Below are 24,789 nucleotides of genomic sequence, written 5' to 3'. Positions count from 1 at the left end.
ACAGAGTTTCTGAGGCTATAAATCTTTACAGGAGCAGAAAGCCTCATCTTTCTCCCACGGAACAGCTGGTAGTTTCAAACTGCTGACCTTGAGGCTAGCAGCCTGATTCATAACCACTACGCTACCAGAGCTCCTTATAGGAATCTAAAAATGGGTCCAGAATTAAATTATTGAGAAAAGCCTGAGCATCGCGCATGCTTTGGTGTGAGACAGACAAAGTTCAACCCCTGTCTGTTTTCTCTCTGTGTGACATTTGACAAAATGACTCAGCCCATCTAAGTCAAAATTATCTTGCCTATAAAATGGGATGCATTTGTGTGTTATGGAGATGTAAAGAGTAAATACCTTAAAGGCTTATTATGATGGTAGCATAGTGATTAAGAGTCGGGCTGCTAACCTCAAGGTCAGCAGTTCTAAATTACCAGCTGTTCTGTGCGAGAAAGACAAGGCTTTCTGCTCCTGAAAAAAATTTGCAGACTCGGAAACTCTATACAGGGTCACTATGAGTCGGACTGACTCCACGGCACACTACCACCACCACCACCACCAGGCACCTAGTAGGGTTCAAAAGTATTGCCTCTTCTCCTCACACACTACCTGTCCTAGTAGAGCCTCCCTGAATGTGTGGGGAATGGAGAAAGCAAGCTGACTGTAAAAGCCATCACCGTTTGCTGACGGTTTAGCTGATGAGGAGAGGGCCCCATCTCATCCTTGGAACTCCATGAAAGGTGATTGTCCTTCCCATAGATAAAAGGTTTGATAATGTTTGGCTAGTGTGAAAAATATACATATAAGCAAGAAACGCTGAGCAAACTATCAGGAAGAGCAATAATAATAACGATTTAAAAAACCTCTTTAAAAGGTCAAAGTTTTCATAGCTCTATTCTTGTCCTGTTATGGCACTGTAGGATAAGCACTGGACTGCAAAGTCAGTTTGAACTGCAAGGTTGGCAGTTCAAGTCCACCAGCCAGTCTTTGGAAACCCCATACAGGATTACAATGAGTCAAAACTGACTCAACAGCTCAAACTGACTCAAAACACTTAAAACAACATCCCCATTCATAGATGTGGATTTAGTTCCTCTTGCTAAAGAAAAGTCTCCTCATCTTCTAATACACTGGTGTTAGGACCTTGTTGGGCTTTCATCTTAGGTCTTTAAGACCAGCTTAGTTCACCTTGTCTACCTTCTATTTACCCATTCTTCCTTCCCCTTTTGATTCCATTTTTTCTGTTGTTCTGAGTTTTTGAAGTCCAAGTTTTGATCCTTCCATGGAATCCCTTCCTACCCGGGCCATGTTCACTGGCCTTTGGCTTAAGCTACATTGCTGGGGTTAGCCGCTTTCACCATCATACCAAGATCAGAGATAGGGGCATTTAGAACAGCCTGGAACCTTACTTTGGAGTTGGGATCAGCTTCACTTTTAGAAATCCAGTCTTGTACCAGTTATTCAGGTGATTGCCTTAATTAACTTTGGTACTACATTCTTCATAGTAGATTTTACACAAAGACAGACAAAGAAAAAGCACTAAGTCAAGGTACTGTGAAAACTATTGTATTGGAGCCACATTGGTTGCTATTACTTTACACGCCTTGCCTTCCAGCCTACTCAGCTGTTGGAATTTAATTAGCAGTAATATATTATTGTCAAAGTAATTAAAACCTTGCCTTGATTAAAAACAGAATTGTTTAATTAAAAAGAAAAGGTTTGGCTAACCTTAACTTTCTATTTGAGAAATACAATGCTCTGAGCTGACTTTCCTTCTGTCCTCATTAGGCTTGAAGGTCCGGGAGGTGTTTATCAATGTCACCAGGCAGCAAGTGGAGGACTTTCATGGGCCAGAGGACTACTGGTGTCAGTGTGTGGCATGGAGCCATCTGGGCACCTCCAAGAGCAGGAAGGCCTCTGTGCGCATAGCCTGTAAGTACAACCTGGATGACCTTCTTGTCGTGTAGGGAAACAGGCAAGTGTTAAGCAGCCCTGACGAAGAACTTCAGAGATGCCAGATGCTTCCGCAGAATCTAGATTAGATGACAGCAAGAAACCATTAGAATTGTCTGTACCCCTCCTAAAATTTCCTCTTTTAAAATTGTATTTTAAATGTTTGATCATTTCCTCTGGAGTACAATCAGCAAATCAGTTTGGCTAAGAGATTCTGCATAGATTGTCAGAATGCAGGTGTCCCAACAATATAGAAAGACTGTTTCTGAGAGAAAGACGCCCACAGAAATGGATTCTGCTATGCACCATCGATGACAAAGGTCAAGGAGTATTGATGGGCAAAGAAGAGAAAATGCCCATTTACTGTGCTTTCCAGCAAATCTGCAAACATAAGACATTAAAGACATGAAGGGATTTTTATTGTCTACTGTTAAGTCCCTTAAGGAGTTCTGGTAGCGTAGTGGTTACATGTCGGGCTGCTAGCCTCAGGTCAGCAGTTCGAAACTACCAGCCGTTCTGCAGGAGAAAGATGAGGCTTTATGCTCCTGTAAAGATTTACTGCCTTGGAAACCCTATGAGTCAGAATTGACTCCACAACACATAACCACCAACACCACCACCACTGTTAAGTCCCTTCCCTATAAGTCTGAAAAAACACAGAAATGAGTTTTAAAACTGCATTTTTTTTTTTTTTTTGACCCAACTAAAACTTTTGGGGAGAAAGAGAGAGGCTTAGAAGTGGACAAGACTGTTTTTCAGGGAAATCCAAAATTTCTTTACTATATTTTAGTATTAGTATCTTTTATAATTTCAAAAAGATTTGTAAATATATAAACTTATTTTCTTCTCCTTTAAAAATTTCTTCATACCACCCAGCCCATAAACCCACCCCTTTGTTTATGCCCATGAGTATAAAAGTCCCACCAGAAAGAAACTGGGAGATGGAGAGCAGAGATGGTTATTGTTGTTTTATGCAAATGCTGCCTTTTGAGAGTGCTGTAAGGAATACAGGACCTGGGGGATTTATTTGAGGACTCAAGAAATTCTTCATAGCAGATGTCGATGGTTTAGGGATTAAGAATAGGAGTGAATTGCTATTTTCAGAGACATTTGTGTTTCCTGGGAAATGAAATCTTCCTCTTAAAATATGCATTTCGCCTTCACTATACTGGTGATTTGGGAGGCCCTCTTTGGAAGTTGCCTTGGTTTAAACAAGCCAGGGAGAAGAGGTCACCTTGTAAACTGTGCTCTGATTTGAGAGCCAACTGAAACATTTTCACTATAGTTATGTAGTTAGTTTATTTTGGCCAACACTTTGATCTTTTATTGCTTTAAAGTAACAATTGTACCAAGATCGAGAATGTGGTTCAATTCACTCTTGCTTAATGAGTTTTAGGAGCTCCTGGGTGGAACAGATCTGTAAGGTATTGGGCTGCTAACCAATAAAAGTTACCTCAAGTCCAACCAGAGGTACCGCAAAACAAAGCTCTGGTAATCCACTTCTAAAAATTCAGCCGCTGAAAATCTTAACTGAGCACAGTTCTACTCAGTGACACACGGAGTTGCCGTGAGTTGGAATTGATTTGATGACAACTGTTTTTGTTTGTGTGTGTGTTTAACTGGCCCAGGTCTGTACTTCTTGCATGGCTTGGTCAGACCCGCCAGGGCATTTGTCCATAGTAACTCGAACAATAAGCAGAAGCAAATATTGTCTGTGCTCTCACCAGAGTAAGGAAAGCAATGGTACCCACTGCACAGAGTTATTGTAACAGCTAGATATATATTAACAAATATTAAATTCATAAAACTGTGTATGGCATAGACTTGGAACTAATCAATCATTAGCTAATTTATGGCATATTTGATCCTCCATAGCACCAGCATCTTTCATGTGTATTATTGTTAATAGATATTTACGGAAACTAATTTAATTGAATGACAATTTTAGTGCTTTAGAAATCCTCTGCAGATCATGGAAACATGGCCTTTTTGTTGTTGTTGTTGTTATGTTTTTACTGTGGATTGAGTGATAGTTTACATAGGAGAACATCGGTTTTACACTCATGGTTTCACTACAATGATTACAATCCCCTCCATGCATCAACATTCAACAGTATTTGCTTCTATTCCCTGTGTGTGTGTTTTTTTTTTTTTTTTTTTTTTTGGGGGGGGGGGGGAGGAATAGACACAAAAACACTCCGGAATATATAATCATTTAAACAACCAAAGGGCACATTCTGCAAGTCTGCCTCCTGGCTGCCAGGAAAACAGACTTTTAAAAAAATTCATTCTAGGTAAGTCCTTTGTGTCTAACTCTTCCATCATCATGGAATTAAATATGCTAAACATTACATTGGAGTTCTGGAGTACTGGTATGGTGCTGTAGGACAGGCATTAGACTGTTAAGCACACATTCAATGATACAGGTCCACTATCTGCTCCTTGGAAACCCTATACAAGGTTGCTTTGAGTCAGAACCAATTCAATGACACTTAACAACAACAACAAAGGCCAATTAACTTGTTGAAAGTTATATTCTTTCATGTTCTGTGATTTTTAAATACATAAGGGATTAAGAAAGCATTAGGTTGTCATTGTGATATATGACATATATAAATATATGATAAAGATGCCCTTTTTAACTAACAAAAGCATTAGAATGTCATTAAAAGCTATGTTATAAAATCCCTTTATATAATCTGTAATACAATTTAAACAGATTTTTAATTTCTTCCCATGTAGTAAGAAAATAGATTCCTTAATTTATTTAAAATTATTTATGCAAGTGTAGGCATGATTTGTCATTAAATATTACATTTGACTTGGGGAACAGTATATATTAAAATGTAAATCGAAACTTAACTATGTGTAATGTCATCAATCATAGTGGGAGTGGAAAACTGCCTTGAGAGCATCCTGATTGAAATTCTTTTGATTTGCTTGTCAGAAAAAAAAAATCGCTTTTTGAAAAAAGTATAATTTTTATATTTTGTTTCTAAGTGTTGGGATAAGAGAGAAGATTTCTGGCTGCTGTTTGCAAGTACTTCTCTCAAATAACACATTGAGCGTGAGGGTAGTCTTTATTCTCAATAAATGAAAAGCCAAATTGTATTTAATTGTCACCATGTTTCTTCTTTTAAAGATTGGTTTGTGAAGTACTAAAGACATCTTAATGTGCAGAGTATAGATTTTGATAGATGAATGTAGCTTATAAATCTGATGACAATTTTCTTGAGGGGTCTTTGCAGAACTATGGTCATTTTTATATTATCCATTAAGTTGTTGTAGATCAACATCAGAATTACTTCTGTTTTCTACATTTAACTGATAATTGAACAATTTAAAATCTACAATGGGCAAAACCTCCATGGCAGCTGGGGCATTCAGCTAAGGGATATATTGACTGGCGTGTCAGCGTGATCAGGCTTAGCTAAGCTCTAGCACAAAGCCCACTATTTAGAGATTATTTCATTTTAAAGGTAAACTATATAAATACAAATATTTTATTCATTTAACTCTTATTTTCATTGAGATAGACCCATCAATGCTCATGAAAGCAACCATCAAGAAATAAAAGTTTCCTGGGGATGAGAGAGAGAAGAGGAAGGGCCGATTGGTTTAAAGTGTGGTGAGACCTGGGGATACCTAAGCCCATGGGTAAGGACATAGTCGCAGAGGGCCAGAGCTGAAAGTGAAGCATCCAGCTGATACGAAGTGAGGGGATATGCACAAAAACACCCAAACTTACAGATAGTACCCATTTGACCTAGCCTTGATGGTTTGATAAATCAGAACTCAACTAGAGAAAGATTAAAAAAAAAAACTTTTTTTTTGATAATGGAAATGAGAAAATTGCTAAAATTTGATGAACTTGACCTGAACTCATGATGTGGTAGCTAAAATATCAACAGAATGGGAAGGAGTCTTTACATCAATTATCAATGCTATCCCTGGGTAGATAGGGATGGGCAATTTAGAAACTTAGACATTGGCTACCTAAAATGAGGGGATGATAGAGGCACGAAGTGACTGGCTTACAAGTTTTCAAGAGGGAGTTTAGTTTAAGAGTGTGTGGGGAAAGATAAAGTCCCAACTGAATAGTTTTCATCTTGTCTAGATGGGTTTGGTGAAAAGATATGGGGATAAGATTTTTACAATTCAATAGTGAGTAATTGTTATCATGACTAATTATGTCTGTCACAATCATAAAGGTAGATGTTTTGTAACAAAAACGGAGGAGTAGTTAATCTTACAGTCCAGAAACAGAGGACTCCAGGACCATCAAGGGAGAAGAAAGAGTACAAGCAGAATGCAGGACCCTATCCAGAAAAACAGAGACACCAGTAATGGAGGCAGAGATGGGGACATGAAGAAAGGGAGCAGCTGAGGACTCTGGATTCATGGAAAGAGAGGGATTGAGATTTGGCGGCCACCAGGCAGACTTGCAGAATGTGCCCTTTGGTGGTTTAAATTATTGTATGAGTGTTTTGGTTTGTTTTTTTTTTTTTTAAAAGAGCTAAGATGAGTAGAGAGAAATACTGTTAATTGATGGTACGTGGAGGGGATCACAATGATTGTAATGAAACAAAGTATATGATTTTTTAAATATAAAACTGATGATCTGCCCTGTGAACTTACTCAATTTCACAATTAAAACTTAAAAAAAAGGGGGGGTGGAGAGAAAGAAAAGGTTGTATGCATTAGACAAATCTGTTGAAAAATACTTCTTTAAAGTGTTTTAAGGAAAAAACAAACACAAAAATGACAGTTTAAAGACAAAGGTGTGCCATAAAAGAATTGATGCATTTGAAGTATGGTGTTGATGAAGAGTATTGGAAGTACCATGGTTTGCCAGAGAACAAAACATCTGCGTTGCTGATGGTGAGACTTCCTCTCTCATACTTTGGATATGTTTCAGGAGTAGCCAGTCTCTAAAGAACAACATAATGTTGGGAAAAGGGGAGGGTCAATGAAAACTAGAAAGATCCTTAATGAGATGAATCAACACAGAGGCAACAATGGGCTTAAACATAACAATTGTGAGGATGGTTCAGGAAGAGCAGCATTTTGTTCTGTTGAACATAGGGCCTTTAGGAGTTGGAACTGACTCAACTGCTCCTAACAATAATACAAACCATAAGAATATTTGTCAGCTTTACAAATCCTTGGAGCCCTGGTGTGATAATTTAGTATAAACACTGAACTCCTCATTGCAAAGTCGGTGGTTCAAACCCACCAGCCACTCCCTGGAAACCGTATACAAGTTTTCCATGAGTCTGAATGGACTTGACTACATTTAGCAACAACAACATACAGATCTTTTCATCTCACTCCAGACTAATGGATCAGCCTGTGAGTAAGGGCTGGGGAAACTGTTTTTTTTAAACAAAGTATCCAAGTCATTTTATGATCAGATAAACTTGTCCCATACTGCCAGGAACAATGCTTCTTAAAGGTTTAATAAGTATACAAATTAACTCGAGTCCTGTTAAAATGTGAATAATTCTGTTAACATTATTCAGTAAGTCTGATTCAGGGCCTGAAACTGTCTTTCAAGCTTCCAAGTGATACTGATACTACCAGCCTGTGGCCCACACTTTGAGAAGCATGGCTTTACAATTTTTTATAAACAATGAGTGGGGTGATGTTGATTTAGTCCACCTGCCCAGCTTCCTCATAAGTGGGAAGGTGATGCTGAGTAAGTTTCAGTGGATTGATCAAAGGTCACCCAGCTGATGGTCCACCTAGACCCAGATCTTACATCTCCTGCCTAAATTTTCTTGTTAGTAAATGGGACTTTGAAGCCTATCGTTAAAAAAAAGAAACTTCATGTGTTTTTATTACAGTATTTTCTTAAGGAAAACAATAATTACTTTCTTATTCTGTCTTTGAGAAAGTGGATACATATATATGTATATATGTTGTTGTTAAGTGCTGTCAAGTCAGTTCCGGTCCATAGTGTCCCTGTGTAGGGTTTTTGAGGAGCAGCTAGTGTGTTTGAACTGCCAACCTTGCCGTTCTAACTGACCTTGGAGTCTATTGTATTATCTTACAGCACCAAACCAGGACTCTGCTGTGTGCATATACATATACGTAATTGTTAAGTGTGCTTGAGTCATTTCTGACTCATAGCAACCCTGTATAGGGTTTCCAAGGAGTGACTGGTGAGCTTGAACTGCCAACCTGTGGTTCAAGATGAACTTGTAGTCTAGTGCATTAATTTACAGCATTGCAGGACTCTATACACACACACATATATATACACACAGAGAACAAGAAGGAAGGGTTGGAGAATCTGAGTGCAACAAATGTTTAAGCACTTGGTTGCTAACTGAAAGATTGAAAATTTGAGTTCACCTAGTCATGCCTTTGAAGAAAGATCTACAGATATACTCCTGAAAAATCAGCTATTGAAAATCTTAAGGAACACAGTTTTATACAAGTGGGATCACCATGGATTTGGATAGACTTGACAGCAATTACCTTGTCGTCTTTAACTGTTGCTTTTCCCTTAGTGATTGTGCACAATATCAATTGACTTCCCATCCAACTGCCTAAGGTTGGAAATAGTGAAGGCCCATTTTCAAAAGCGATTTTCTGAAGGTAAAAATAAATAAAGCCCCCAACAACATTGGCAGAAGCCTGTCTCTGGAGAATGACTCTCGTAGGCCACCTCTCGTTTGTCTGGTTCAATTGAGTTGGATCTAGATGGGTATGCTGTAGCATCTGTTACTTCTGCTGCTGGATGGTTGTCAAAACTAGAAGTATTCAATTATTCGTAGTTGTTTATTTTCATGTGTGAACATTTGGCTGCAGACCTTGCTTTTCTTCCATGTTTTTCTCCCACTTATTCATCTGCTTACAAAATAGTGTGACTCTACCATTATTCTTTGGTTGGTAAATCCTTCCTAAAACACTTGGACCTTTTTATCCAGTATGGGAGTTGGGGTCGGGGCAATAAAGAAATCATTTTCCTGTTGTAGTCACATACATACCATGTTTGCCACTTTGGAGAAAACAGTAGGAAACTGATATATATATTAATCTCTGTTGTTTTTTTTTAATCTGTAAAATATGATAAATCCTAAATATAATTCAAATATACTGCTTATTTAAGACACCTCTATGCAGCAGTGTCAAGAATAAGAGAAAATCTTGGAGGAGAGCCTCAGTTAAAAGCTATAGAACTTCTTATCTATGTGAATAGGCTCATCATATAAATAGTAATATTTTCATTTGCTTCTTTGGGGGTGATGTCTTTTTGAAAACGAGACAAGAGAGACATCCAGTTAAAACTCCATTATGAATCTCTGCTTTGTGGCATTGAGAATTTTGCATGCTTAAATATTAATGCACCCCTTCTGCCTACAAAAATTGTATTTTTAAAATTAAAGGTATATTTACCTGTCATTCAAATTCAGCCTCACCTTGCATTTCCAGGTGTTTCTAGCAGTGTTGTTGTTGAGTGCTGTCGAGTCAGCTATGATTCACAGGGACCCTGTAAAGGCTTTCTGAGGAGCAGCTGGTATGTTTGAACTGCTGGCTTTATGGTTAGCAGGTCAGTGCTTATTCTATAGCACCGCACTATTTCCATGCAAATGTTTACGCTCCAGAAGAACATAGCTTAGATACTGGGACATGGAATGTAATTTCCTCCTCTTTGATTTGCTTGTATTCTTTTCCCTCCCTGGACCTATTCTCAGTCCCCATATTCCTCTCTTACTCAACCAAAGTTCATCAGAGAAAAGGAAAAAGATTTTATTTCATTTCATGTCTAATTTTGTTCACTAAGAAAAACACACTATGGCTGATAATACAAACAGCTCATAAGCAAGCAATAATTTTTTTTTTTAATCTTGTTAATTTTTGATGACTTTGATGGTGTTTTCCTGCACATTACTATTACATACCTCTACTAGAGTAGGTGGTGTGACACTGTTAAGATAAGCTCTCAACTATTTGAACTGCAAGGTTGGCAGTTCAAACTCACCAGTTGCTCTTCAGAAACCTATACAGGGTTGCTATGAGTTGGAACTGGCTTGGTGGCACTTCACAACAGCAACAACAATAGACTTAAGACCACCAGGCTCCTCTTACCTTTTCTTGTACTAAATGTTCCTCCCCTATTCCTGTGTTCTAACTGTAGTGAGTGACAGTTTTTCTTCCTCACATATACTACAGTTGTTCTTGTTTTGGAGTCCCTGGGTGGTGGGGACTTCATTTAACTACTGAGAGGTTGCAGGTACACTTAAGTCAGAGGAACATCAGAAGAAAGGCCTATTGATTTACATCTGAAAAATCAGCCATTGAAAACCGTGTTGAGTACATTTATACTCTGATGTGTGTGGGATTGTTATTGGTCAGAATTGATTGAACAGCAACTAGTGATGGTGGTATTCCTGTTTCAGATAATTTTGTCATTTTTTTTTTTTCCTGGAAAGCATTCCCAAGCCTCCAAATGGCTGACTTGTGTCAACTCTACATTTACCTGTATTATTTGTAAGAGCTCCTTACAAGATTTACTGTAAATCTTTTTTTTATAGTAAATTTTACATTGGAGAATGGTGGCTTAGTAAGATAAACACTGGCCTTTGCTGGGATTTTGCTGGGGAGCATCTTGGCTTAGTAAAATAAACACTGGCCTGAAAAACACAAGATCTGGAATTCAATCCCACCCACTGCCTTGTGGGAGAGAGATGAGGTTTCTGTGTACACAAAGATTTACAACCTTGAAAACCCTATACAGTGTCATTCATTATGAGTCTGAACCAACTCAAGGATACTTAACAACAGCAACAATGGATGCTGCTGCAAAGAAAATTAAAAAATCCTCAGTCTGTAGTAATCTCTAGATCTCCACTGTTCTGACAAGATTTGTTTAATGGAAATCAAACTGCAATTTCTTTCTGATTAGTTGCTGTCTGGGGCCAAGAAGGAAAAGAGGGCGCAGAATGTTTGATGGCATAATCCAGTGTTCAGATGCTTAAAGCACCAGCTACACACTGTCCTGATTGACAATGTGACCTCCACAGGTTAAGGGAGGATCAAAAAGCTAACACTGCAGTTAAAAAAAAAAAAAATATATATATATATATATATATATATAGTTTGTTTGTTTTGTTTTGTTTTTGTTTGTTTGTTTGTTTAAGGAACTCTGGTAGCATAATGATTACAAGTTGGGCTGCTAACCTCAAGTTCAGAAGTTCAAAACTACCAGTCCTTCCATGAGAGAAAGATGAGGCTTTCTACTCCCGTAAAGATTTATAGCCTCAGAAACCTCACAACAGGGTCGCTATGAGTCAGAACCAACTCCACCACCATATATTTCATCTTAACTGCTAGCTTGGCTTTTTTCAATGCTTTTGCTTCTACCACCCCCTTCCTGCCTTCTATCCCTCTGCAGTCCTGGTACTGAATTATGAAGCAATGTATAGTGAAAGCTTAAGTGGTACTGTAGGATCAGCACTGGATTGCAATCCATAAGGTCAGCAGTTCAAACCCACCAATGATTCCTGAGAAACCCTATAGAGAATCACCATGAGTCAGAACCGATTCAATGGTACTTAACAACAAGATTATTTTTAGGTATGGTGCTGTAGGTTAGGCACTGGACCACAAAATCGGTTTGAACTGCAAGGTCATTGGTTCAAATCTACCAGCCTCTCCCTGGAAACCATATGCAGGGTCACTATGAGTCAGAACGGACTCAATGGCACTAAATGACAACAGTCTCCATCCCTCTTAATTTCCTTTGGGCAACTGGGAGGACCTGAGGAAAGTCAGAGACGATTCTTCATGTTTCTGTTCTTTAAACTTTGTCTACCACATCGTCACTCGTGGTTGGTTTGTGATTGAGTGTTCTCAGGATACTGAGCTGCAATGAGCTCTTATACTGCTTGCAGTGTTTAAGTAGTCTCTTGAATGAACACCATAGTCCTTTCATATACTTCTTATGAACTGAGTAGCCTAGTGTAGTCAATGGTTCCTAGGATTGTACTTTTCTTTCTATTTTTTCCCATCAAAAGGTCTATTTCTGCATTCAGCTAAGACTCAATTTTCCCATTAGCACAGCAAGTAGAGCAATAGTGCTCCCAGATGTACAGAAAGTAGAACTTGTCCCTAAAGCTTTTGTCTCTGTAGTATTTGGTGAAATGTGATGTAAAGATACAAAATGTGAGTTTTCAGCTTTATTTCAGTTTGACTTAATTTCCTAAATACAAGAGAGCAGCGAATTTTCCATATTTTATCCTAATAGCTTTCCTAGTTGAAGACTGTTGAGGTCTGTGATTCAGGTCAAAATTAAGCTAACCATTAAATATGTTGTTGTTGTTAAGTACTGTCGAGTCAGTTCCGACCCATAACAACCCTATATAGGGTTTCTGAGAAGCAGCTGGTGAGCTTGAAACGTTGTTCAAACCTTGCAGTTCAAATGGCTTTGCAGTCTGGAACATTAACCCACAGCACCACACCAGGACTCCAGCACCCTTAAAATATAAACACAGCCAAATCAATACAATGAGCACACAGGAATCCCATTTCAAGAACTTTCTTTGGACAAAGCAAATCTCAGAAATCCTTCCATACGCATGATTCTATTTGGTGGCGATCCCACCATAGTCCTTGCTCAGGGAAGTGGCACTGAACAGCCTTTAAAGTACCCATAGGAAGCCATGCTGTGACACATTTGTCCAATTTCATGGCCATGGAATCAAGAATGTACACCTAATTCTGATGTCGCCGTTCATTCTGTGAGTTGTTGTTAAGTACCATGGAGTCAGTTCAGACTCATAGTGACCCTGCACAGGGTTTCTGAGGCTGCAAATCTTTATAGGAGCAGAAAGCCTCATCTTTCTCCTGCGGAATAGCTGGTAGTTTCGAACTACCGACCTTTAGGTAAGCAGTCCGGTTCATAACCACTATACTACCAGAGCTCCTTGTTATTGTGTGAGTTCATTTCCTAAATAGTTGACTTACTATAATAGAGCGATGAAAGAGGAGTTAGAGTGATTCTTATAGATGCTAGCTTTTATGAGTAACATCTGATCCTGACAGAGAATCAGTAGTTGTAGTGACATCAGAAGGTGAAATAACACCTAAAATAGGAAGCAGAGTCCTTGAATTAGCTATAAGTAGTGAATAAGTAGAGGCTTATGATTATGGACGTAATCTTGAGGGAGAAGCAATTAAAACTGAGTGTTCCAGGAATATCAGAAAAGCAACCTCTGGGCTAAGAGGACTATGAAATAAACCTAGTTTGTCAAAATACACTGGATCTCTTCATCCTGTTGTTTTGGTCACTTTGCAGTCTCCTTAAGAATTGATTGTCTTCTTTTATTCCAGTCTGGTATTGCATTCTTTCTTAATTTCCAGTCAGTCTAGGACTCATCATTAGCATTGTTGTCTACATAATTTTCAATAATCCCTTAACTTCTTGATGAAATCTGAGTGAATTTTTTTGTTCTTATCCATCAAAGAGGCCAAACAATGGAATTTACTGAGTTGGGAATGACTCAAGAGGGAGCTCAAAATTAGAGCTCAAAGCATTCTGGGAAACTGCAGCTTTCATTTCACACCATAATGTGTCCTTACTGCAGACAAAACCATACTACTGCCTCTGCAACATCACTGTTGGCTGTTAAACTATGCTTGTTACTGTGAAAGGGATACGGATGCATAGTGCTTGTTATAGAAAGATATATCTGTAACATCAATTTACCAGCAGAGGATTACAGAGCACAGGAACCTCATGAAATCCCAAAGTTATTCTGCATCCTTGGAAAAAGCATTGAGGAGCTCTGAATGCCAGGACCCTTGACATCACAGCCCCAATAAGCAGGACCTCTTAACAACAACAGCTTATCACCTGAATGCTCCTGGGTGATGTAAGAGGTTAAGTGCTGAGTTTCTGGTTCCACTCTACACAGAGGCACATCAAAAGAAAGCCCTGGTGATCTACATCTAAAACATCAGTCATTGACCCTTCTACTGTGCACAGTTTTACTCTGATACAATGGCAACAGGTTTTTGTTTGGTTTGCTCATTGCTAACTCCAAGAGGAGGATACTCAACTCAAAGAGTTTTTCTCCTTCACTATTGTTGCAAGATTTACTCAGCAGTAATTATAACTATAATATCCTGGAATCTTAGATATGAGAAAATGAGTGATATAGGAGAGGGCTTTCAAAAAGTTCATGTAAAATTCCTGTTATCTTTTAATTCCATTTTTCCATGAACTTTCCTCACATGTCAGGAACATGTATGTGAATACAAGACCCAGTTGCAGAACTGTGGTTTACTGCTGTTTATTACTTAAGAAGACAGGGTTAAAATCAGAACTAGAATATCTAAAGCAAAGATGCATGGAATTAGAGTAGGAACAGTCTGGCATCTGTACATATCAGTAGGTCAAGGAATGCTCAGAATCCATAGATCCAAACAAGGGAGAGGATTTAAGCCAGACTTGCAATACAAGAATAGATTATGTGCTGAATGTAAGGCACTATCACAAAAAGAAAAGACTGACCTGCCTGGTAGCCTTTTATATGCTTCCCTTGGGCACTGGAATCAATAGCTGACCATCTAGGCTGACCCAAATGGAGGCTGACCCAAATGGAGTCATCATGCCTTGACTTCCATTTTACTGGTCTGCATCTGTTCTGCATTTGAACCAGTCCTTTTATTACAACAAATGATCTATCTTTGGCTGAAATACAAATTCCTTTTATGTATGACAAATGTGGCTTCTTGTTCCTTCAGAAAAACATGGGTGGGAAAGATTCAAAGCTGATATGAATACCAGTGTAGCTGGACATCTAATGGAACATTGTGCCATCCTCCTACAATCTTAACAAATGACTATGACTATGACGATTAAAAAAAATGACTATTATTTTTCACTGGCTGATTTGGTTTGAATGAGTAAATTATTTTTATTTCATTGCATTAACTGCCAGAACACTGAATGAGCCGATAACTCCCTGGTGTTGCTAAGCTGCAAAGAACTATTATTCAGAATTGAATTTTTATTGATTTTTTTGTGCTACAATGACTTTTCTAACATAGTAGCATGAAAGGAAAATGAGAAAAAGGCCAAATAGGGCTTGAGGTGAGGAAGGGGAGACTGTTTCTTTCCATTGCCTATCCCCAGATCTACTACTTATTGGCAGGTACTGCTGACTCTGGATGATCCTGTTGCTGATGTATGATTTACAGGTTAGCCAAGTACCTGGCTTCATCACCTCTCCTCCCTCATCCACTCTGGTATCTTTGTTCCTAGTGATTTTGCACCTTGTTGGCATTCTGCTGTAGAATTGGACAGGTTGATGGGGTGAAGAAGGAGCACAACTGGACAAAGTAATGTTTCAAATTAGTCTGTGCTGATGCTTGTTAGTATTCACACACTCACATGTGCACTTTCTGTGTGAAGATGGGAGTGAATAAGTATATTATTTCAGCATCATTGAAATGCATTTAGCTATTCATGTTTTTGCTTTTCCTAATCATCTTAACTTCTAGAGATTTCATTGCATATTAATTAGTTCCTAATTATCACTCAGAAGTGTTGTGTGAACTCCTATTCATTTATTCATGTAACAAATATGTAAGGTACAGAAAAGAACAAAACCGCTGCAAAGTTTTGCCCTCATGTGTACAGATTCCCACAACAAAAATCAAATTAAGCAACAATAACAGCATACTTTATTTGGAGACATCGGCTAGTTTGGTGGTAGAAAATTCACTTTCCATACAGAAAACCAGGGTTTAAATCCTAGTTAGTGTATTGTCTGTCAGTGGGACGTGCATGATGATGAACAGGTTTCAGTGAAGTTTCCAGATTATGATGGACTTGGAAGAAAAGGATCTACTTCTGAAAATCAGTCAGAGAAAAATCCTATGAGTCATAATGGTCTGATTAGTAACCCATTAAGGAGATGTTGAAGGACTGGACAGAGTTCTTTCTATGTGTCATGAGTCAGGAGCTGGCTTGATAGCACTTAACAACAACATGCCTTTAATGTATAGATGCAATTGAGCCTTTCCTGGCTTCAATATTAACCACTTCTGCATGTATCTTTCTGGTTTCTTTTTTTAAGCCTCTGAAAAATGCTTGCATAGTTTCCTTTTTTTCCATAAGTTATTACATAACTTGTTGTTAAGTACCATGAAGTCAGTTCTGACTCATAACTATCTCTTATAGGATTTCCAAGGAGCAACTGATGGGTTTGAACTTTCAAACTTATGGTCTTACACTTATTCTATAGTGCCACAGCAGGAGTCCTTACATTACTTAAATGCACTGTTTTATTTTACTTTGTCTTCTATTCATATCTACTAAGCAGAGCATAAATAGAACTCCACCTTTTGATCTAACTCATAATCATGTTCACTTGGTATATGGAAAGGAGACAAATAATAGTTGCTACATAATTTTGTACATGGGAACATATGCATAAAGTGTGAAGATCTTAAAATGTGGTTTAAAAATATAAGAACGCTAACATCTAAAAATAGTAACTAGTGTGGGATTACTATACACATTATTGGAAAAAGCCTAAAAAATATATATATAGGCAACATTTCAAAGATTGCCGCAGATGAATATTGGTATGCTAATGATCTCTGACTGACCCACAAGCTCAGTTTGAACCATAAGATCTGTGGTTCAAATTCACCAGCCACTTCTCGGAAACCCTTATTACAGTGTCTGTATGAGTCAGACCTGACTCCACAGCAGTTAACAACAACAACAGCAATTATCTTTGAAAAAAAAAAACAAATCTGTTTCTGCATTCTCCAAATATTTATGGTGAACCTACTTTGCTTTTATAATCAGAACAAAAAATAATGTAAAATAAAAATCTGCTTTTCTACTGGTTGTCAAGATTTTCTTTACTAGACCAAACTGAATCAGAAGCCAGGAGGAAAGTACATTTTGTTTCATTTTATTCTACCAAATTTCATTCCTATACTATCTATTAAAGAAGGAAGGAAGAAGGATCATTCCTTCAAGCTTTTGTTGTTGTTCTTGTAAGTGCCATCAAATTGGCTCCAACTCATAGTGACTCCGTATACAGTTTCCAAAGCTGTAAATATTTTGGGAGCAGAAAGCTTCTTCTTTCTCCTGAAGAGCAGCTGGTAGGCTTGCACCATCGATCTTACGTTTCACAGCCCAGTGCTTATCCTACTGAGCCACTGAGTATGATGTATATTGTCTAGGCATATGAGACACTCTGTCTTGGCTTGGTAGCTCTTACCATAGGAAATTTCCCTAGAATTACTAGTTTAAGTTAGATCCTACTGTGATACGTTAACAGAGAACTTTCTATTTCTCTATCTCACTACACATTTGAGTGCTGTTATGTGCTTCATGTCTATCAAAGACGGTACTTTGAGGACTAAAATATTCTTGACTCATTTCATATGCATATGAAAGTTGGACAATGAATAAGGAAGACTGTAGAAGAATCAATGCGTTTGTATTATGGTGTTAAAAAAGAATACTGAAAGCAACATGGACTGCCAGAAAAGCAAACCAATCTGTCTTGGAAGAGCTACAACCAGAATACACCTTAGAAACAAAGGTAATAAGACTCTGTCACTTGTACTTTGGACATGATATCAGGAGGGACCAATCTCTAAAAAGGATATCATGTAGAGGGTCACCAAAAAAGAGGAAGACCACCAACAAAATAGATTGACACCGTGGCAGTAACAATTGTGAGAATGGCATAGGACTGGGCAATGTTGTGTTCTGTTGTACAAAGGGTCACTATGAGTCAGAACTGATTCAACAGCACCTAGAATATACTTGAGAGTAGAGCCAATGTTCAACAATACACTCACTTCCTGTCCTTGGTCCATAGTGTGAATGAATGAAGAAAATTATGGCATACTAAATCTGAAGACAAATTTAAGAGAAGGGCTACCTAAAAACACAAGGTTTTGTTTCTGTTTTATTTATTTATTTATTTTATGCAGCTGTCCCTAGTTTTATTTGAAAGTAAATTCATTCTGTAGCATTATAATTACTACATTTGGGGAGAGAGGTTCTTAACATTTTGTTAAATGTTAAGAAAATAGAAATAATTCACTACATATTATTTTATTTAGCAGCTTAATGGATACATTAACTTCAATCTTAAATGTTCTTTGAGCTCATGACTTTTAATGACTGCATAGTATTTCATTATATAAATGCACCAGAAGATACTATTCTTCTATTATTAAATATTAAAGTGGTTACTAATTGCTCAGTGTTATAAAAGAAGCTTTGAACAATATCACCATGCTAAAAATATTTCACTGTAGCTCTCTAATCATTTTCATAGAAAACTTAGAAAATGGAATTTTTTAATCATGCAACTGTACTTCAAAAAATAACAGGTGTGATTCATATACCATAGAATGCATATATTTAAAATATGTTATTCATAAGGTTTTCTTATGTTCAGAATCGTGCAACATCATTGCAATGAATTTTAAAACGTTTTCATAAAACTCCCAAAAATATGAATTAGCAGTTACTTACCTTCCTCCCTACCCTAGCCATATTGTTGTTAGGTGCCAACCAGTCAGCTTTGACTCAGAGTGACTCTATGCACCATACAAGAAACACTGCCAGATCCTACACCATCCTCATCATTGCTGTTATGTTTACGACATTATTGCTGCCACTGTATCCATCCATCTCACATAGGGACTTCCTCTGTTTCACTGACCCTCCACTTTACCAAGTATGGTGGTCCCTTTAAAGGATCTGGTCCTGATAATATGTCCAAATATGTAACACGGATTCTTGCCATTCTTGCTTCTAATGAGCATTCTGGCTATACTTCTTCCAAGCCAAATTAGTTTGTTCTTCTGGCAGACCACGGTATTTTCAATAGTTTTCTTTAACACATCATTCAAATATAGCATTTTTTCTCCCATCTGCCTTAGTCATTGTCCAACTTTCACATGCATGTTAGGTGATTGAAATACCATGGCTTGGGTCAACTGTACTTTAGTCCTCAAGGTGACATCTTTGCACTTGAACACTTTAAGAGGCTTTGTGCAGCATATTTTTCTCAATGCCATATGTACTTTGATTTATAGACTGCTGTTTTCATGTGTGTTGACTGTGGACTCTAGTCCTATGAAACCATTAAACACCACTCTGTCTTTGTTTATTTGTCTTATCTAGACATCTTATATAAATGGAATCATACAATGTGTTGTCTTGGTAACGAGCTTCTTTCACTGAGCTTAATGTATTTAGTTTTTTCATGTTGCACTATGTAGCCATATATCCTTGCATTTTGGAATAATATACATGGAATATATTGCCAAATAATCCATTGTGTTGATAAACACATACTGTTTATCAATTTTAAAGTATTTTTGGTACATATTGACAGCTCGCTCTTTGTGTTTATCTATTCTTAGTTCCTGCAATGTTTAATATCATCTAATTCTCCATACTCTTTCCAACACTGAAAATTATTATTTATAACAAGCAAAATGAAACCCCTATGGAGTAGAAAGAGCCATATTGATGCCTTTTTAAATGAACATTTTCTTTGATGTTTAAAAGTGATGTTGGTATTTTAAATATTAGCCACTTGTCTCCTCTTTTGTAAATTCTATTTAAGGTACATTCCCCACTTTATTTTAAAGTATTTCTCTTTCTTATTTTGTTGTGTAGAATATTTATATATTAAGAATATTAACCCTCTTGTTTATGCCCCAGAATAGTTCCCACTAGGATTTTGTTGTTCTTATAACTTTCCCTATAATTGTTTTAGATAAAAATACGACCAATCATTTTCTTAAGAGTTCTTACTTCAATTTTAGATTTAGAAAGACATTATCCCTCCCATGAACCAATAAATATTTTCTTTTATTACTGTTGTGGTATATGTAAAAAATAATTCTTATAAATACAAGATTAACTTGGACAGATTTTAGAGATTTATTAACATGGAATTTAATGGTATTGTGTTCTTCGAAAGGGCTGGTAGTCATTCTAAAGCCTTTCATATTCATGTTATGCCATTTTATCATATAATAATTACTCTGACTTATTTGTATCTGAAGAATTTTATACTTTATTATTAATTTTTATGCCTCAACTATGATAAAACCACTCCATTTTTATCATCATGATTTTAGGATTTAGTAAAAATAAATATCTGTGCCTTTACGAAGCCCTTTTATTCATTCACTGTAATTAAAAACAGTTTACACATATTAGTATTTATTCCTCATACAGATTTTATGCATTAGGCCTTATTATTCTCAGATGAGAAAACTGAGGTGAAGAGCAGTTAAGATATATATTTTAATTCAGGGAACTAGCAAGTGTGGCAGATCCAGCCCTACCTTCTTCAGTATTGTCTAATAGAGTTCTCGAACATATGATCTACCAGTTTAAATCCATAGCCTTATTTATTATGTATGTTTTTAATATACTATATATTTCTGTTTTCAGAATTTTTGATAAAATAAGTGTTTGTTTTCAGAAATGTTAAGTGGTTTATTGTGCATTGCCAATATACAATACAACTTCAGATCTTTAACTCATTACTTTGAATCCATCAGTTATTTTAGTTAAGGGCAATGATTTCAGGAAGAGTATGTGACTGATAATAGTCACTTAATTCTACTATGGTCAAGACTGTACTATTGTTAGTTTGCTTATGAATAATAACTTGTTTTGACAATAGAAAATAAAAAAAAATTTCTAAGGAATTCATATTTTGATTAATTGTATCCTGGCACACAATAATTTGGGGAGTGTGATCGCTCTGTACAATAAGCACTTGACTGGGAAACAAAAGTTCAGCAGTTCAAGCCCACCAGCTGCTCCATGGAAGAAAGGTGAGACTTTCTGCATTCAGAGATTTACAGTCTCAGCACCCCTATACAGCATCACTGCAAGTCAGAACCAACTCGAGCACACTTAACAACACTTATTGTTAAGAACAATAATACCACTTAACAACAATACAATTGTATAGGCAAGAATTCTAGAGATAGCCTGATTTGTGTTCCTTTATTAGTTACTTCTTCTTTTTTCTACATAGATCCCTGGTAAAGGTTTATTTTTACAATGTTATTAACTCTACTAAAATTGAAAGTTTCAACTTGGATGTATCTGGATCTGTTCTTTTTTTTTTTTTTTTCTCATTAAATTAATTTTGCCTTATATTCAGTGAGCCCCTCAGAGATCCCAGCACCAAGTAGGTTGGTCCCCACTTGTAGAAAGCTGAGGCTTCCCTAGATTCCAACTCTCTGGGCTCACCATATTCCTGAACTGCTAGCACCAATCTCAAAGAATTCTCTCCTTGGATGTTTGGGTCTCAACTTCATAAGGTCTTCTTTAAGCTTCAAAGTTCTAATAGCAGAAACTTTTTCCCTTATTCTCCCATCCCTAGAGGTTGGATCTACTTCCTGCAATTCCTCTTTTGCTTTCTCAGTCTTCTAAATCTTTAACCTAATACTTCTGTTAAAACAGTAGCCATGCTTTCAATTTTCCTGACTAGATCTTGAGGGATATGCTTATGGTCGGTTTTCTGCGATATTCGTATACTATTTGCTGTCTCCATGAAATATTTTTAATTCAGCAGTTATGTTCTTTTTCTTGGTGTTGACACTTTCTTGATCTCAGATGTTATCCTATTTATAGCTCCCTACTCTAGATTCTCAGTTGCTATTTCCTTTTGACTTTTAAGAGCTTAAATTAGAAACTATCTAAATGTGCCTCCCATTTCATGTCTTCTTAGAAGAAGTCATTTAATTTGAGTTCTACAGTTTATTTCTATCTTTGGTAGTCTAATACTTTTTATGTGACTGAGACGTTTTCTCTATTTTTAGAAATTGTATAGGTTTATGTGACTCTTTTAGTCCTAGGAAATAATACAGATGAAAGTGTTTAGTTAAAAAATTCATAAGTGAAATATGTTGGGTGACCTATAGTGAAAAACATAGTTAGATCTGAAGGCATTTACCTCTATGTCTAAGAACTTATTTTCGTAATTGTGGTAGAATCAGGCATTATCTAGAATCTATCTGGCATGGTTGACCTCTAATGAGTAGTAATAAATGCCAGTGTCCTTTGCCTAGCATTTTTACAGGTATAGGTCAAGACTTAGTGATACCTGAGTTTCTCATTTGGTGTAATCTTTGAAGCCTTGCAGACATCAATGTCATTATTGGAACCAGATATATCACACCCTAGTTTTTCCTGTATACCTCCCCCATTGCCTTTAATCTTTGTATCTTTACATTGAGTACTTTTGATGTGTTTTTTTTTAGGGCTCTCTTCTAGTGCCTTCAAAGGTCGATTGACAATAGTGGCAGGTTGGATTGGGCCTTCATTCAATGTAATCCTGCCTGCACATGATCTAGCATTCTTATTTATTGATAAACATTATTCTCTAAGTTCTGATGTTGATAAAGTGGTTTTCTTTCTGAATACAAAATCCAAAATCCCAAAGAACAAAAAACCAAAATTTACTGCCATCTAAGGAGCTCTAATAGTCTAGTGATTATGCAAGATCAGCAGTTCATATCCACTAGCCATGCTGTAGGACAAAGATGAGCCTTTGTGCTCCCATATGAGTTACAGTCTCAGAAACCCTATACAGGGTTGCTATGAGTTCGAATCTACTCAACAGCACACCACTACCATCCCTGCCATCTAGTTGATTCCAGCTCATAGCAAGCCTATATAGGGTTTCTGAGGCTTCACGTCTTTATAGAAGCAGAAAGTGTCATCTTTCTCTCTTGCAGCAGCTGGTGAGTATGCACCACTGTCCTTGTGTTCCGCAGTCCAGTGTTTATCCTACAGCACCACTAGGGCTTTCTGTATATACATACTAAATGATCTGTTTCATTGAGAGGTTGGGAATACCAAGGATAAATGGCCTCATTCAAATTGTCTTTTCATCTGTTAAAGTAGTTTTAGAATGTTGAGGTAAATGTAACCTATGCATTTTTTTTTTTTTTTTCCTTTTTCATTTCTATTGAGCACAGAAAGGAAATAGAACCAGAAAATAAAAGAGAAAATTCCTATTTTGATTGTCTGTGCTTCTTCTCATTGAATACAGATTATTTGGTGTTGTCAAAGCTGCGGTCTTCACTTAGTAGCAACAAGTGAGACTTCGTGTAAAACTAGTACAACCAAGGAAAACAAAAGCAAAATAACTCATAAACGCATAACCCTTTCTATTAGCAAACTGATATCTCCTTTGCTTGCTTGGGTCCTTTTCTAAGTTGTCAGTGAGTGGATTTCAATTTATGGTGACCCCATGTGACTCAGAATAGAACTGTGTTTCCTATGGGTTTCTATGGTTGCAACCTTTCTGAAGTACCTTGACAAACCTTTCTTTGGAAGTACATTTGGGGAGATTTAAACCACCAACTTTCTGGTTAAGCTGAGTACTTCACTGTATGAGCTACCCAGGGACTCCTCCCTATAATGTTGAATAGATGAATTTTGATATCATGTTGATGAATAAATGAGTCATATGGAGAAGGGATTTTTTGACATGAACATAACGGGAGAAATCAGAGCAGAACCTATGGTCAAATTGTACAGGAAATACGAGATTTTTCATTTTGGTGTTTATTCACAGTACCTGCATTCTAGGTGTCTCCACTTGCAATTTTTTAAATTAGTTATATGACCATCACCACATTTGGAGAACAAGTTCTGACTCCCAAAGGTTGGGGCAATTTACAAATCTAAAATACAAGCGAGCTGGCTTTATAACACACTGGGCAGCAGAGACAATGAAAAGATAAATGAAGGCAAAACATCTTTAAAAATATTTGCATTATGGGCATATATTTTTAAAGATCTTTTGCCTTCATTTGTACTAATGAATGGAGTCCTGGTGTGGCACTGTGGGTTAATGTGCTGGACTGCAAAGTCGACTTGAACCAGAAGGATGGCAGTTCAAGCTCACTTGCTGCTGTTTGGAAACCCTATACAGGGTCACTATGAGTCGACTGAACTTAACAACAACAACAACATACTGATGTATACAGCACTACTGATAGAAGACAACGGTTGCCTTTGGTAGAGAAAGCATTAAAAGCAAAATTCAGAAGAAAGTGGATACATGGATCGCTGTGCTTATTCAAGTGTTTTTGACTTGCTAAAAGCTAGCTTAATGTATTTATACAATTTATAAAGATATAACTGATTCTAGAGCTCTGCTCTTTACAGGGAACATATTTCATGTTATTGTAAGCACTGAAGAAAATTAAATCAATAAATCCACAGCCCGTAATTTGAAATACTCAATCTGAAGAAAAAAAAAACAAAACATTGTCATGGAGGGAAGAGGAAATCTTTTATTTGAGGAAGACTTGTAAACAACCTGTCTTGGCTTCACTATCCTGTGCTTTCAAGTGACAGCAAGAATTACACTTATGGTATAAAATTATCAAAAATGTTGTCATGACACCTCAAAAGCAAAGGCCAACAACTCCCCACCTTTTTGAATGAAGCTTATGCTCAAGTAGAAAGCAATGCAAATGAAGCTCCCTCTGGACTGCCTATATGTGTCCTTAAGCATGACAAGGATGCATTGCTGATTAGCAGGAGAGACTGGACTTCCAGAAGTTGAGTGAATTTTTCCTCATCGCTGCCACTGATGCTCTGTGTGACCAGTGGCAAGCCAATTAACCTCTCCAAGCTTCACCCTTCCATGTGTAAAAGGTTAATAGTGCAGCTTGTTTGCAAAGTGCCTGGAGCCTTCCGTGAAGGGCACTACACAGATACACCGGATTGCTGTTTGGCTGAGGGCGGTGTATTTTTTAATTATATGTTTGGTTGAATAGGTTATAGATTTTGTTGTG

The 24,789-nt window shown here is 37.2% G+C and overlaps 1 protein-coding gene across 1 annotated transcript in view; it reads left to right on the top strand.

Annotated features, from left to right (window-relative positions):
* Positions 1–24,789, top strand: part of UNC5D (unc-5 homolog D (C. elegans)) — an 890,335-nt gene that overhangs the window by 541,293 nt on the left and 324,253 nt on the right. Inside the window, exon 3 of the mRNA XM_006859970.1 lies at positions 1,777–1,920. Coding sequence (XP_006860032.1) covers positions 1,777–1,920 — 144 coding nt within the window. The remainder of the gene's footprint in view (positions 1–1,776; positions 1,921–24,789) is intronic.

This window comes from Chrysochloris asiatica, unplaced genomic scaffold (assembly GCF_000296735.1).
Source record: "Chrysochloris asiatica unplaced genomic scaffold, ChrAsi1.0 scaffold00035, whole genome shotgun sequence".
Lineage (NCBI taxonomy): Eukaryota > Metazoa > Chordata > Mammalia > Afrosoricida > Chrysochloridae > Chrysochloris > Chrysochloris asiatica.
The sequence above is the reverse complement of the archived record's forward strand: the minus strand, read 5'-3'. Positions and strand labels throughout refer to the sequence as shown.